Source organism: Anabrus simplex, chromosome 1, assembly GCF_040414725.1.
Source record: "Anabrus simplex isolate iqAnaSimp1 chromosome 1, ASM4041472v1, whole genome shotgun sequence".
Taxonomy (NCBI): Eukaryota; Metazoa; Arthropoda; class Insecta; order Orthoptera; family Tettigoniidae; genus Anabrus; species Anabrus simplex.
This window is the reverse complement of record NC_090265.1, coordinates 1,543,164,952-1,543,178,464: the sequence shown is the minus strand read 5'-3', so window position 1 is coordinate 1,543,178,464 and position 13,513 is coordinate 1,543,164,952. Positions and strand designations below refer to the sequence as shown.

Sequence of the window (13,513 nt, the reverse complement as noted above, 5' to 3'; positions counted from 1 at the left end):
CAGAGGAAAGGATATCGAGCAGGATGCACGAAATTGAGATAACACGTAAACGGTCAAGAGGAAGACCAAGAGACAGGTGGATAAAAGGAGTGGAAGAGTGCATACAGAGAAGAGGAGAGGACTGGGCAAGAGTGACTAGGGAGAAGTGGTGGGAAGACAAGAGGAGATGGAGAGGCTTATGTTCCAAGCAGACCCAGCCAAGAGCTGGAAACTGCAGATTATGATGATGATGATGACATATTTAGTCTTTCAGAGGGATATACCGTTTTAGGCCTAACCAATCTTGCAAGGTCAAAGATTCACTGATAGTGATGTTTTGTGATGGAAGGTAGGCAGACTGAAATTTTTGGTTCATTATTTGGTGAAAGTTTTGAATTTTGAATCATTTTGGAGGCCCTGCAATTGTCAGTTACTCTATTATCAAAACAATGCAGGATTAGCACTTTTTAAGTCTATCCAGTCCTGTTTTAAAGCTTGCAGAAAGAATGGAGACTCCAGAAATGCACCCCTACTGAAAAAAATACAGGGTGGGCTTCTGCACTATAACCATCAACATACTGATACCCAGCACTACATAAATTTTGCTAGCTGTGATCAACAGTCGTATGATCTCACTCCATTTGAACACTGTGGAGATATGGTTAAAGGGGATGATAAAGGGGAAACCATACCGAGAAGAGAGATCGAAGCATCACTGAAGGAGATGAAAAATAGAAAAGCAATGGAAATAGATGAGATTCCTGTTGAACTGTTAAAAGTGTCAAATAACAAAGGAAGAAAGGAGTTGATTGGATTATGTATTCAAATATACATAACAGGAAAATGGCCAAAGGACTTCAGTGAAATCATCTTAATCCCTATGGAAAAGAAAAATAGCAAAAAATGTGAAGAACATAGGACATTGAGTCTAATTTCACATGCAGCCAAAGTCTTACTGCAGATGCTCAACAGAAGGATATATGGAAAGCTGAATAACTTTATAGGTGAAGAACAGTTTGGGTTCAGGAGAGGAGTTGGAACAAGAGACACCATTGGACTTCTGAGGGTGATAGGAGAGAGGTACGTAGAGAAAAACAGGAAGTTTTATGCTGTACTAGCTGATGTACCCGTGCTTCGCTACGGGATTCTTAGAAAGACTGACTTTGTGGTTTTCCTAACCTGAAATCAACATAGGTCATTACAAAAACGTATGAATGCAGCGATTAAAAGCAATATCATATAAAATACTCGATCAAATTGAAAGCCGCACGTTTTATCACTTTTAACGAACAGTGCTGCGGTTAGATTGCAGTGCCAATCTAATAGTCCAAAGTTCCAGAGCTGGGATGACCAGGCCGCAGATTGCCATGAACACTCATCTGCCATTATTCCGCTAAATATGCACACTGTTCATTCCAATCAGTGCCTCAGAGTAGGGATTGAATAGCCCGAATGCTATGATGATCCAGTGTGTTACGTACCAGTAGTATCAGAAAATTTATAAACCAGGGGAATGGCATGCTAAAGAAGAAAGTTATCTAACCCCCCAGCTACTTCCCATCAATATTCAGACAGGCTGTTACACTCTATACGACTGGGCGAGTTGATCGTGTGGTTAGCGGTGCGCAGCTGTGAGCTTGCATCCGAGAGATAGTGGATTCGAACCCCATTGTCGGCAGCGCTGAAGATGGTATTCTGTGGTTTATCACTTTCACACCAGTCAAGTGCTGGGCCTGTACCTTAATTAAGGCCTAAGGCACTCCTAGCCCTTTCCTATCCCATTGTCGCCATAAAACCTATCTATGTCGGTGCAACGTAAATCAAATAAAAAATACTCTGTACGCAGCAGTAATCCTATCTACCGGAGATGAAGGGCAACAGAAGACACAAAGCACATCACGACAAACAATGGTCAATGTAATGTTATTGTTGATCAATGTTATGAACTTTCTATATTGTAGGCCTTCACATTGTTTTCTTTTGACTCTGTGATTTGTAAAATATTTTATACCATAAACTGTAGTTTCTTATTCTCCAACTTTACATACCGATCTTCATTAAATACTGTTTACCCATTTTCTCGTTACTCGGCGCGGATATGGACTTAGTAACAAAAATCCAAATTCATTAATATCTTTGTGATCATAGCCAGTACGGTAACAATGTATAAGACATGAATAATAGAAAATTTAATATTATATAACCTTAGTTATGTAGCATCGATTACACCTCTAATAAGAAATATTTGAGAATTACATTTTAGGCCTTCCCCTAAACTACCATTTCACTCAGTGTGAATAAAATAATTTCAGCCTATACTATAGCGACTTATTTCCTGACTTTGCATACCCATTTTCTTTAAAATACGACCACTAATAACATAAATAGTTGAGAATTCAATTTTAGGCCCTCCCCTAAACTACCATTTCACTCAGCGTGAGTAAAATGATTTATAGCCTAGATTGTAGAGGCTAATCCCCCGACTTCACATACCGATTTTCATTAGACCACTAATAGCATAAATAGTTGAGAATTCAATTTTAGGCCTTCCCCTAAACTACCATTTCACTCAGCGTGAGCAAAATGATTTATAGCCTAGATTGTAGAGGCTCATCCCCCGACTTCACATACCGATTTTCATTACAATCTCTTCAAACGTTTTCTCGTGATGCGTGTACAGACAGACAGACAGACAGACAGACAGAAATTACGGAAAAGTAAAAAGTGCATTTTCTTGTTACTATGGACATGACCGATACAAAAATACCATTATTTTCAAATTCTGAGCAATGTACAGACAAAACTCTTATTTTATATATATAGATATATTGACCTTGAAAAAGGTTTTTGATAGTGTCAGATGGGACAAACTGATGACAGTCCTGAAGAAACATTGAGTTCGATTGGAGGGATACAAGGCTAATAAAGAATTTGTATTTAAACCAGAGAGCAAGAGTGAGAATAGGAGATGAGTTGAGTGAAGAAACTGAATTAGGAAGAGGTGTAAGATAGGGCTGCCTCATATCACCGACACTGTTCAACATCTATCTCGAAGAAATAATCAATGAAAGTTTTAATGGAAAAAGTGGAGTTTGTGTTGGAGGTAGGAGAGTAGAATGTATAAGATTTGCAGATGATATGGTTGTGATGGGAGAAAGCGAATGTGATGCGATACAAATGTTAGATAAACTCAACATGAAACTAGAAGAATATGGAATGAGAATTAATAAGAAGACCAAAAGTATGATAACTGGAGGAAAAGGTAGAATTTGTCATATTAGTATAGGGGGAGAAGAAATAGAGCAAGTCAGTAACTTTTACTTGGGAAGTATAATCAGAGATGATATGTATTGCATGGCAGAAAATTAAGAAAAGAATTGCCATAGGCTTGAAGAAAAAAAAATCAAAATTACTTTGTGGATCACTAAACAAAGATTTGAGGAAAAGACTTGCTAAGTGTTATATTTGGAGCATAGCGCTGTATGGCGCTGAGAATTGGACATTGAGAAAAAGGAAGATGAGAGAAGATTGGAGGCACTAGATGTGAGGGTATGAAGGAGAACAGAACAAGTGAAATGGGAAGACTGGGTAAGGAATGAGGAGGTACTACGAAGAGTTTGAGAAGAACGAAGTATGTTGCAAATCATTAGAAGGAGAAAAATGAACTGGATCAGACATTGTTTGAGGAGGACTGTTTACTGAAAGAAGGAATAGAAGGAATAGTGAAAGGCAAACTAGGAAGAGGAAGGAAAAAATCTCAAATGTTGGACAATATCAAAGGAAATAAATATTCGGACATGATGAACCCAGGTCTCCCCACTGCTAAAGCTCTTCCCAAAATACAAAAAGCCGGCATTCCCATTCACCCAATTATCAACTATAGATCAAGCCCCTTATACAAAATATCACAATTCATCCAAAGTTTAAGAAAAAACTATCAATTTTTATCCAAAAAGTCTTAAAAACACATCAGAGCTAGTAGAAAAATGAAACAAGTTCAATATGCAACCTGATTACTCGATCCACTCTTTCAATATTGTAAATACGTAAGTTACCCCAGCATACAAGTATCAAAATTAATTCCGATAATTAAAAACAATTTAAACAAGAACAGCCACTTAAGCAAACTAGAGATGCAAGATTTTATCACAGTATTAAAACTAATTGTCAACAATAACTTTTTCACTTTCGACAATGTCATATACCAACAGGATGGTTTGGCAATGGGATCACCGGCCTCAGGCATCTTGGCAGAAATATACCTAGATTTCCTCAAATACACCAAAATTGACAATGAATTTGAAAATATTCACTTCTGGGCCAGATATGTTGACGATGTTTTTGTAATTGTGGACGAAAAATCAATTAATGCTTCCACCACCCTCGTAAGACTCAACAATATTGATTCTCATATCAAATTTACACTAGAATCCGAATCAAATCAAAAAATTAATTTTCTAGATTTAACTATCACTAGAAACTCAGATTCTTTCATTATAAAATATTCAGAAAACCCACTCAAACAACCTCCACCATTCGCCAAGATTCAGTGCACCCCCAGTCCCACAAACGAGCCACATACAGCAGCCTAGTTCACCGAGCCTTCAGCATACCTATGTCCAATAAAGATCTAAAAAACGAACTCAACACAATCCGCGGAATCGCAAAATTCAACGGCTTCAGCAATCATTTTATAGAAAGGATAATTAATAAACACAAACATCGCCCTAAAACTACGTTCAAAAAAGAAATAACTAAACCTCTAACATTTTCCACCTTCACGTTCAACAATGATATTTACAAGTTAACCAATATCTTCAAGAAACAAGGAGTTAAAATAGCCTTCAAAACCAACAATAAAAACATGAACCTTTTACACAATACAGTAAAACCTCATTAATTCGAAGCAGTTGGGACTAAAAAATCGGACTTCAAATTACGTGATTTCGAATTAACCGCCAATTCGCATTTCAGAAGTACCAACCCTTGCTGCGTTACAAAATATTCTAAGGCCCGTTACTGCATGTATTTAACCTTGATTCACAGTTTATACCTTTCAAATGCCATGAAAAAAGAACTATTTCCAAAATGTATCCAAGAAGGTGCATTTACAGTATTCAAATAATACACTAGGATATCTCACTGGTAAACATAACCTCACGCAACGAAAGAAAGGAAAAACAGCACGATTCAAAGACGAGGAGAAATCTATGCTCGCTCCCATGTGCAAGTGCTTTATTAATTGGATTACTGTACTGCATGCATTTTAGATGCCTTGTATTTACACAGAAAGTACCCGATGCCCTTAAAATCGAACTTTCCTATGACTCTATCCTTGTACGATTTCCCGCCATGCACTTCTCTCGTACTTCAGAAATGTAAACGCTTGCCGCGTCACGAAGTATTCTAAGACCCACTAATACATGCCATCACCTCGATTCACAGTTTAAACCTTTAAATGCCATGGGAAAACTATTTCCGAAATGTATCCAACAATGTGCATTTACAATGTTCAAATAATGCACTTGGATAAATCACTGACAAACATAACCTCACGCAACGAAAGAAAAAAATCGTACAATTCAAAGATGAGGATAAATTATGCCGGTTCCCCTGTGCAAATGCATTATTTTTTGGATTTCTTTACTGTTTGCATTTTTATTATAGATGCTTTGTACTGATATGGAAAGTGCCCGACGCTCTTAAAACATTGTGGCTTATCGAAGTTTCCTATGACGAGGGGATAAAGTATCTCACTTCCATGTGCATTGCAACGCACTACTATGAACCCCATCCCTCACACTGTACGATTTCCCGGCTGGCAATTTCTCCTTTAAAACCATAACACCGTTTGGGCTCGCATTAAAATAAAACAATGCAGTTTCACCGGCAATGTCAATATTGTTCGGTGCCTACGAATTTATTACATTTGCCACGGTTTTTCATCAACTGTCGGCATCGCCAGTGTCCGCGGATTCCGTTTTCAAGCACACTGCATGTTGCGCGTTATTACGGCGTTCCTTAAAAGGTTGAACACAAAAGAATTCCAATTTCATTCAACTTAGCAGTCGTGAAGCGCACTGTAGACCCACCAAAGTTAGTGTAAGTGCGGAAAGCTACCCCTCCACGTTCCGGAACACGCGTTCTATTATTTAAATCTAAGAATTTCATTTTTGTCCGTATTGAACTGAGAATGGAAGATAGGAAACTTAAAAGGGTCCACCTTTTCAATACAATAAATTCTCCTTCACTCCTTCACTCTGTTGTGTATGTTTATCAGGAACTCAAGGGAGACTTCATTAGTTAGTCGGAACATAGAAAAAATGATGAACTCTTCTCAGAAGAACTCTTAAGGTTTCACCTTACTTTTTCCTGCCTGCTGGCTCTTCAGAAGTGTGTGCGCGTGCGTTTTGTATTCAGGAATCATTCAAGGCGAATATTTTCGCACTGCAAGATGTGTGATTAAGGTTATTTTTAATATGTATAACCTTTGCTTTCTCAACGATTCATTTGTTTCTATATTCGTCCCTGTTTTTATCTCCTCGTAAGATGTGTATTGTTTAATGAAACGCCTTGTGTAATATAAATGTCTACATGCTAGCCTATTTCCCACATTTTGGCTGAAGATGACGCCAAACAGCGTCGAAACTAGTTCCAAGTGTAAATATATGTTGTAAATAAACTATAACATTTATTGTATTGAAAAGGTGGACCCTTTTAAGTTTCCTATCTTCCGTTCTATTATGACGAGGAGCGGATAAATTTCGAGTTGAAATTACTCTGTAACATACTATTGTTTTAAAATGTAAAGGCAGTTTCGAATTAAAAGTCTGAATTTCAGTAATGGGGCCGACATTGTACTTCGAATTACGAATTATCCGTATTTCGAATTAAACGACTGAAATAACAAGCAAAACTGTATCTCATGTTTCCGGGAACGAGAGCTTCTTCGAATTAGGCGGGATTCTGAATTAACCGACTTCGAATTATCGATGTTCTACTGTACTTCACATATCAGCAAGACCAGCAGTTTTTTAAAATCAGTAGTTTATAGGATCAATCCTACATCGGGCAAACCGGAAGAAACTTCAATATAAGATACCATGGGCACACTAACACAATAAAATACAGTTTTTCAGCTATCGGTCAACACATGCAAGATTATAACCATAAATTCACCCATATCGAACAGCACATGGACTTCCTTGAATTAGCAAATAAGGGTCCTTTACTCAACATAATGGAAAATTACTACATATCACCTAGACCAATATTTTAACGCCAATTACAATCTTAATGAAATCTCAGAAAAACCCAACATAATTTACGATTTATTTATCACTTTTCTCAGAAACAATAATTCAGCCAACCAAAACTCAATCCGAAGTTTAATTAAATGTACTTTTCCGAAACAATTTCCCTTTCTTCCGCACCCTTTAGCTCGCCTTAAATCCCTCCCTTCCAAACACCCCCTCCCCCCCCCATCCCCTCCCAAACCACCACCACTCTACCCAACCCGCATGCGGCTGCCCTCCTCCCTGTCCATATTTTCCCTTCCTTTGCCTTTCCTTTTCCACACACTTTGCTTTTTATTAGCTTTTCTAAATTTTAATAGGTTCAATTTGTTTTCTGCTATGAACTGAGAATTCAACCAATTAATCTCACCACGTGCAGTGTCTGCTTTCTTCTCAACAAGAATTCAAAAAACTTCACATTCTGCACAACAATCAACCATGCAGCCCATCAACACGGCTTGGTTACTCAGTACACCAACTGGCAAATTCTCCGCTTAAGCTGATACAGTGTTTAGTCGACTCTTCTTCCAGAGAGTTTTTTTTTTTTTCTAGTTGTTTTACGTCGCACCGACACAGATAGGTCTTATGGCGACGATGGGACAGCGAAGGGCTAGGAATGGGAAGGAAGCGGCTGTGGCCTTAATTAAGGTACAGCCCCAGCATTTGCCTGGTGTGAAAATGGGAAACCATGGAAAACCATTTCCAGGGCTGCCGCCAGAGAGTATCAACTACACATTTTGTTACTCAGACATTGTACATACCTGTATATTTTTATTTACGTGTCCGTTTACTTTGTGTTCATTCTTATTGCCATAGCACTCAGTCCACAACCGTTATGTATCACCAGGACCTACTGAATTCCATAAGTCTATAATTTTAACAACACAGAGCACCTTATTTGTACTTTTGTTCCAGAATTCTTACCATGTATAATGTACTTGTATTAATTATTACTCACCTACATCACACGTACAATTTTATTTTCAACATTTCAACCACGTTTCATATTGTAAAATTATATTTTTCATAAGACCCTTACTGCTAGAAAACATGTTTTAGGATTTCACCATATATTTTGTGTATGTTTTAATATGGCTGATGATGACCCCGAGTAGGGTTGAAACTAGTCCCATGTAATGTAAATACTGTAAATACAACTTAGTATTGAATAGATTAAAAACTCTACTGTGCATTAATTGGTATGAAAAATTTGGTACAGGACAGGCAACAATGAAAGAGGTCCATCCCATGACAAGACCTGCCTTAAGGCAGAATACCATGATGATGATGATGATGATGATGATGATGATGATGATGAGACGTTTGGAATTTAATCCAGCTTTTGGAATGCAATTCTAGTACTAGAAATTGCATACCATCACCTCTCCTACCCTGCTGGCCAACATTCTAATGGTGATTCTTTTTTTTCCATCAACAGAACTCGAACCAGCTAACCGTGGTGTCAGACTATTATAGACTTTACGCCTTAATGATCATGATCACCAGGCGAGCTCTGGAAATTTCTCTCATACACAGAAGCATCCATACAATCACTTCAAGGGCATGATATACTGTAGATCAACTATATTTCCTACTGTGGAACTTGCTATGAAAGTACCTTACTAGAAGTCTGGACTAAATAAGGATATGAAGTCACATTTAACTCTGAGCATGGCTATTCAAGCATATCAACTCACCATGTGACTCAGCTGATTTCTATAGCAGTACTACTTGCCAACAGACATTGTTAACCTGGATGTCACAGGATTTAATGTATATTCATAGTTTCTTTTCACATTGCTTTATGTCGCACCAACAGAGGTAGTTGTTATGGCAACAAAGGGATAGGAAAGGGCTAGGCGTGAGAAGGAAGCAGCTGTGGTCTTAAGGCACAGCCTCAGTATTTGCCTGGTGTGAAAATGGGAAACCACGGAAAACCATCTTCATGCCTGCTGACAGTGATGTTCAAACACACTATCTCCCGAATGCAAGCTCACAGCTGCATGTTCCTAACTGCATGGCCAACTTGCTCATTATTAATAGTATAAAAACAGAAACAGAAATCTTAGAAATATATGGCTTGAACTCAGAATTCAGCAATGATAGTTCTGAAGTGCAATTCCTATTCAGTGTAGATAATGTAAAATATTTTTAAAAATACACATGAAAAATACCTGAATTGTTGCAATGTTTGAGACTCTCCCAGTTTTGAGCGCTTCTCAATGAGTGCTTCCTTCAAATGCCTCCAGCGATCTAGCACTTGTCTCCTCTTCTCATCTATAGGCTGTGAGGCATAATGATCAGCTGCAATCAACTGATCAGCCAGAGTCTGTAATGCTGCAATCTTCTCTTCCTAGAATATGATATAACACCTATGAAATACGTATATATATGAAAATTTTACCATACTTAACTAAAATTTTCTAATAGTTCATATTATGCCAAACCTTCTTTGGGGATCATTGTAATTACCTAGGTCTTAATATAAGGAAAGATCTTCATTGGGTTAATCACATAAATATGATTGTAAATAAAGGGCACAGATCTCTGCACATGGTTACGAGGGTGTTCAGGGGTTGTAGTAAGGATGTTAAGGAGAGGGCATGTAAGTCTCTGGTAAGACCCCAACTAGAGTATGGTTCCAGTGTATGGGACCCTCACCAGGATTACCTGATTCAAGAACTGGAAAAAATCCAAAGAAAAGCAGCTTGATTTGTTCTGGGTGATTTCCAACAAAAGAGTAGCGTTACAAAAATGTTGCAAAGTTTGGACTGGGAAGACTTGGTAGAAAGGAGACGAGCTGCTCGACTAAGTGGTATGTTGATATAAATGTATTCCCATAGGGAACCTGAAATATTTGTCTTGAATTAGTAAATTTATAATACCAATATAAATGAGGAATGAGTTAGCTGGAAACTTTATAAGTGGTATGTTCCGAGCTGTCAGTGGAGATGGCATGGAATGACATCAGACGAATAAGTTTGTGTGGAGTCTTTAAAAGTACGAAAGATCACAATATGAAGATAAAGTTGGAATTCAAGAGGACAAATTGGTGCAAATATTCATTTATAAGAAGGGGAGTTACGGATTGGATTTACTTACCAAGGGAGATGTTCCAATAAATTTCCAATTTCTTTGAAATCATTTAAGAAAAGGCTAGGAAAACAACAGATAGGGAATCTGCCGCCTGGGCGACTGCCCTAAATGCAGATCAGTATTGATTGATTGAATTTAGTTCCCATGTGAGCTGTTTAAACGCAGAAGGGAGTCTAATGTGAATTTAAAAAGTCCTTGTCCATTATTACTTTGTTGTAAATATCTTTAAAAAGAAGTAATTTTGTTGGTTATTTAAATTAATTTGATTAAGGATAGATTAAGGCATATATTATTATTATTATTATTATTATTATTATTATTATTATTATTGTTTCATTCTATAAAATACCAAGGTGTGAGATACTCAAATGTGAGTTATTTTCTAGTAAACACAGTAGTATCATGAGTAATAAATTCAGTTCATAAATATCTTTTCGAAAAAAATTAAGTGCATTTTAAGCTTTGATTTTCAGATATTAGGTGAAGCAAAAAAAGTTTAATTCTAAATAATTAATGTATTATAATATTAAGAAGTAAAATGAAGTCTCTTACATGAGCATTGATGGCCTTGTCAAAGTCTTCATGTTTCTTGATAAGAGCTTCAACATTGTCACCTTTTGAGTCAACTTCTTCAGCTGCAAGAAAAGCCTCACGAGATGACATCCAGTTCTCTGCTTGTTCACAGTCTCTATAGAATAACTGTAGCTCCAGGCACTGATCTAGCTGCATACGACGTGCAATCCATGCCCTAACATAATTATGTTGGTAAGTTTGTGGATCATAAATTAGTACTGTACATTTTACATAAATGCCATGCAGTTACTACATTTAAAAGGAAGATTGAAATTTAGATGAAAATAATGAATCTATACCATGAAATTTGTAACATTTAATACATACTTTTCCAATTCCTGACGAGCTTCAGTCATGCTCTCCAGTTTCTCCTGGATTTCAACACTGGCATAGTGACCAGACTGTAGAAGTTGCTGGCCAAACAATTCAAATGCTTGGAATGTTCCTGCCCGAGCATCTATCTCTGTACGATGCTCCTACAAATATTAAGAACAATGCTTTTTATTTGTTTCAACTTCTAGTACACACAAGTTATAATGAAAGTTCAAGGCTGAATCAGAAATTTAAAATGTGTACAGTTCAAGAAATTTCTTTCTTCTGCCAAAACAAAAGTGTAACAAATGCAAATAATATCAAAATACAGCATATTATTGTTATATCAAGCAAGTCACAGATGAGACAAATGTCAATGAAAGTAATAAATTTTATAAGTGTTGCCTATGCTCATGAATACAAACATACTATATTATTTTAACAAAAGAAAGCTTAAAGATAATACCATCAACAAAGCATGTATGAAGAAGGAAAAGAAGTCCCTATATTTGGAGTGAATAGGGATCAGAAGTTCATGCATTTGCATGTATTTTCCCACCACTGTATATGCCGGTAAATTATTTATGCAAATTATTAATATTTGAACATAATATGACCACTTCTATTGTGCATAAAAATGCACAATTTTGTCTTTTTTTAATGGATGCATCATATTTTGGTTTTTAAGCCCTAAAATGGATTTAAAACAAGATACCATAGCCACAAATAATAATAATAATTATAAAATAAATAGATGCTACAGTGCTAGAAATTTATCAGAAAAGGCTTTTAAATATAGCCAGGTATCTAGACATGGATCTCCTGCTTTCAAGCACCCGAAAATGTCAAATGCGTTTAACTAGAATTCAATACCGCATCCTAGAGCATACAATGCAAGTGGCTAACCAACTACACTATGAAACTAGTCATGCATCAAGTGTATAGGGCTCTCAACAAGATTTCCTACACCCTATTCAGTATGAAAACATTTCTCAGCCCACTGTACAGCTTTTCCATAGATTTCTTCTTAGCAAAATTTGTTTTAACTGCAGAATACTCCCTTAATTATTTGAAAAATGATGCTACTCATCATAGTTATTCCACATTAGACAACCAGAGAAATTTCAGTTCTTCCCAAACTAAAAATATCTGTGATTCATAATATATATTGCAGAGCAGAAGATCAGTTATAAAACAAATCTTCAACTTTGAAGCCATGAAATGAAATGGCATATGGCTTTTAGTGCCGGGAGTGTCTGAGGACATGTTCGGCTTGCCAGGTGCAGGTCTTTTGATTTGACGCCCGTAGGCGACCTGCATGTCGTGATAAGGATGAAATGATGAAGACACATACACCCAGCCCCTGTGCCAGCGGAATTAACCAATGATCGTTAAAAATCCCGACCCTACCGGGAATCGAACCTGGGACTCTTGTGACCAAAGGCCAGAACGCTAACCATTTAGCCATGGAGCCGAACTCCGAAGCCATAAATGGCATGCTTTGAAAGGAACCAATTTCACCACTATGTAAAGATTGTTGGTTAGAAGGATAATGTCCAGATAGGGGATGTGAGTAATACTAAAGAAGTATTAAAATTTACCTATGACAACAATGACATTTACAGTAAGATACAAAAGTTGAAAACTAGAAAAAGCAGCTGGAATCGATAAGATTTCTGGGGATATACTAAAGGCAATGGGTTGGGATATAGTACCACATCCGAAATACTTATTTGATTATTGTTTGGTTGAAGGAGCTATACCAAATGAATGGAGAGTTGCTATAGTAGCTCGTGTATAAAGGAAAGGGTGATAGACATAAAGCTGAAAATTACAGGCCAGTCAGTTTGACATGCATTGTCTGTAAGCTTTGGGAAAGCATTCTTTCTGATTATATTAGACAAGTTTGCGAAATTAATAACTGGTTTGACGGAAGGCAGTTTGGGTTTAGGAAAGGTTATTCGACTGAAGCTCAGCTTGTACGATTTCAGCAAGATATAGCAGATATCCTGGATTCAGGAGGCCAAATGGACTGTATTGCGAGTGACCTATCTAAGGCATTTGATAGGGTAGATCATGGAAAACTACTGGCAAAAATGAGTGCAACTGGACTAGAAAAAAGAGTGGCTGAATGGGTGACTATATTTCTAGAAAATAGAACTCAGAGAAATAGAGTAGGCGAAGGTTTATCTGACCCTGTAATAATTAAGAGGGGAATTCCTCAAGGCAGTATTATTGGACCTTTATGTTTTCTTATA

General features: G+C 37.1%; 1 protein-coding gene across 4 annotated transcripts in view; it reads right to left on the bottom strand.

The window, feature by feature from the left end:
- Positions 1 to 13,513, bottom strand: part of alpha-Spec (alpha spectrin) — a 459,851-nt gene that overhangs the window by 173,139 nt on the left and 273,199 nt on the right. For all 4 annotated transcript variants that reach the window (XM_067138066.2, XM_067138067.2, XM_067138068.2 and 1 more), the window contains 3 exons: positions 11,271 to 11,419; positions 10,923 to 11,118; positions 9,449 to 9,627 (listed from right to left, as the gene is read on the bottom strand). In XM_067138066.2, the coding sequence (XP_066994167.1) occupies positions 9,449 to 9,627; positions 10,923 to 11,118; positions 11,271 to 11,419 (524 nt within the window). The remainder of the gene's footprint in view (positions 1 to 9,448; positions 9,628 to 10,922; positions 11,119 to 11,270; positions 11,420 to 13,513) is intronic.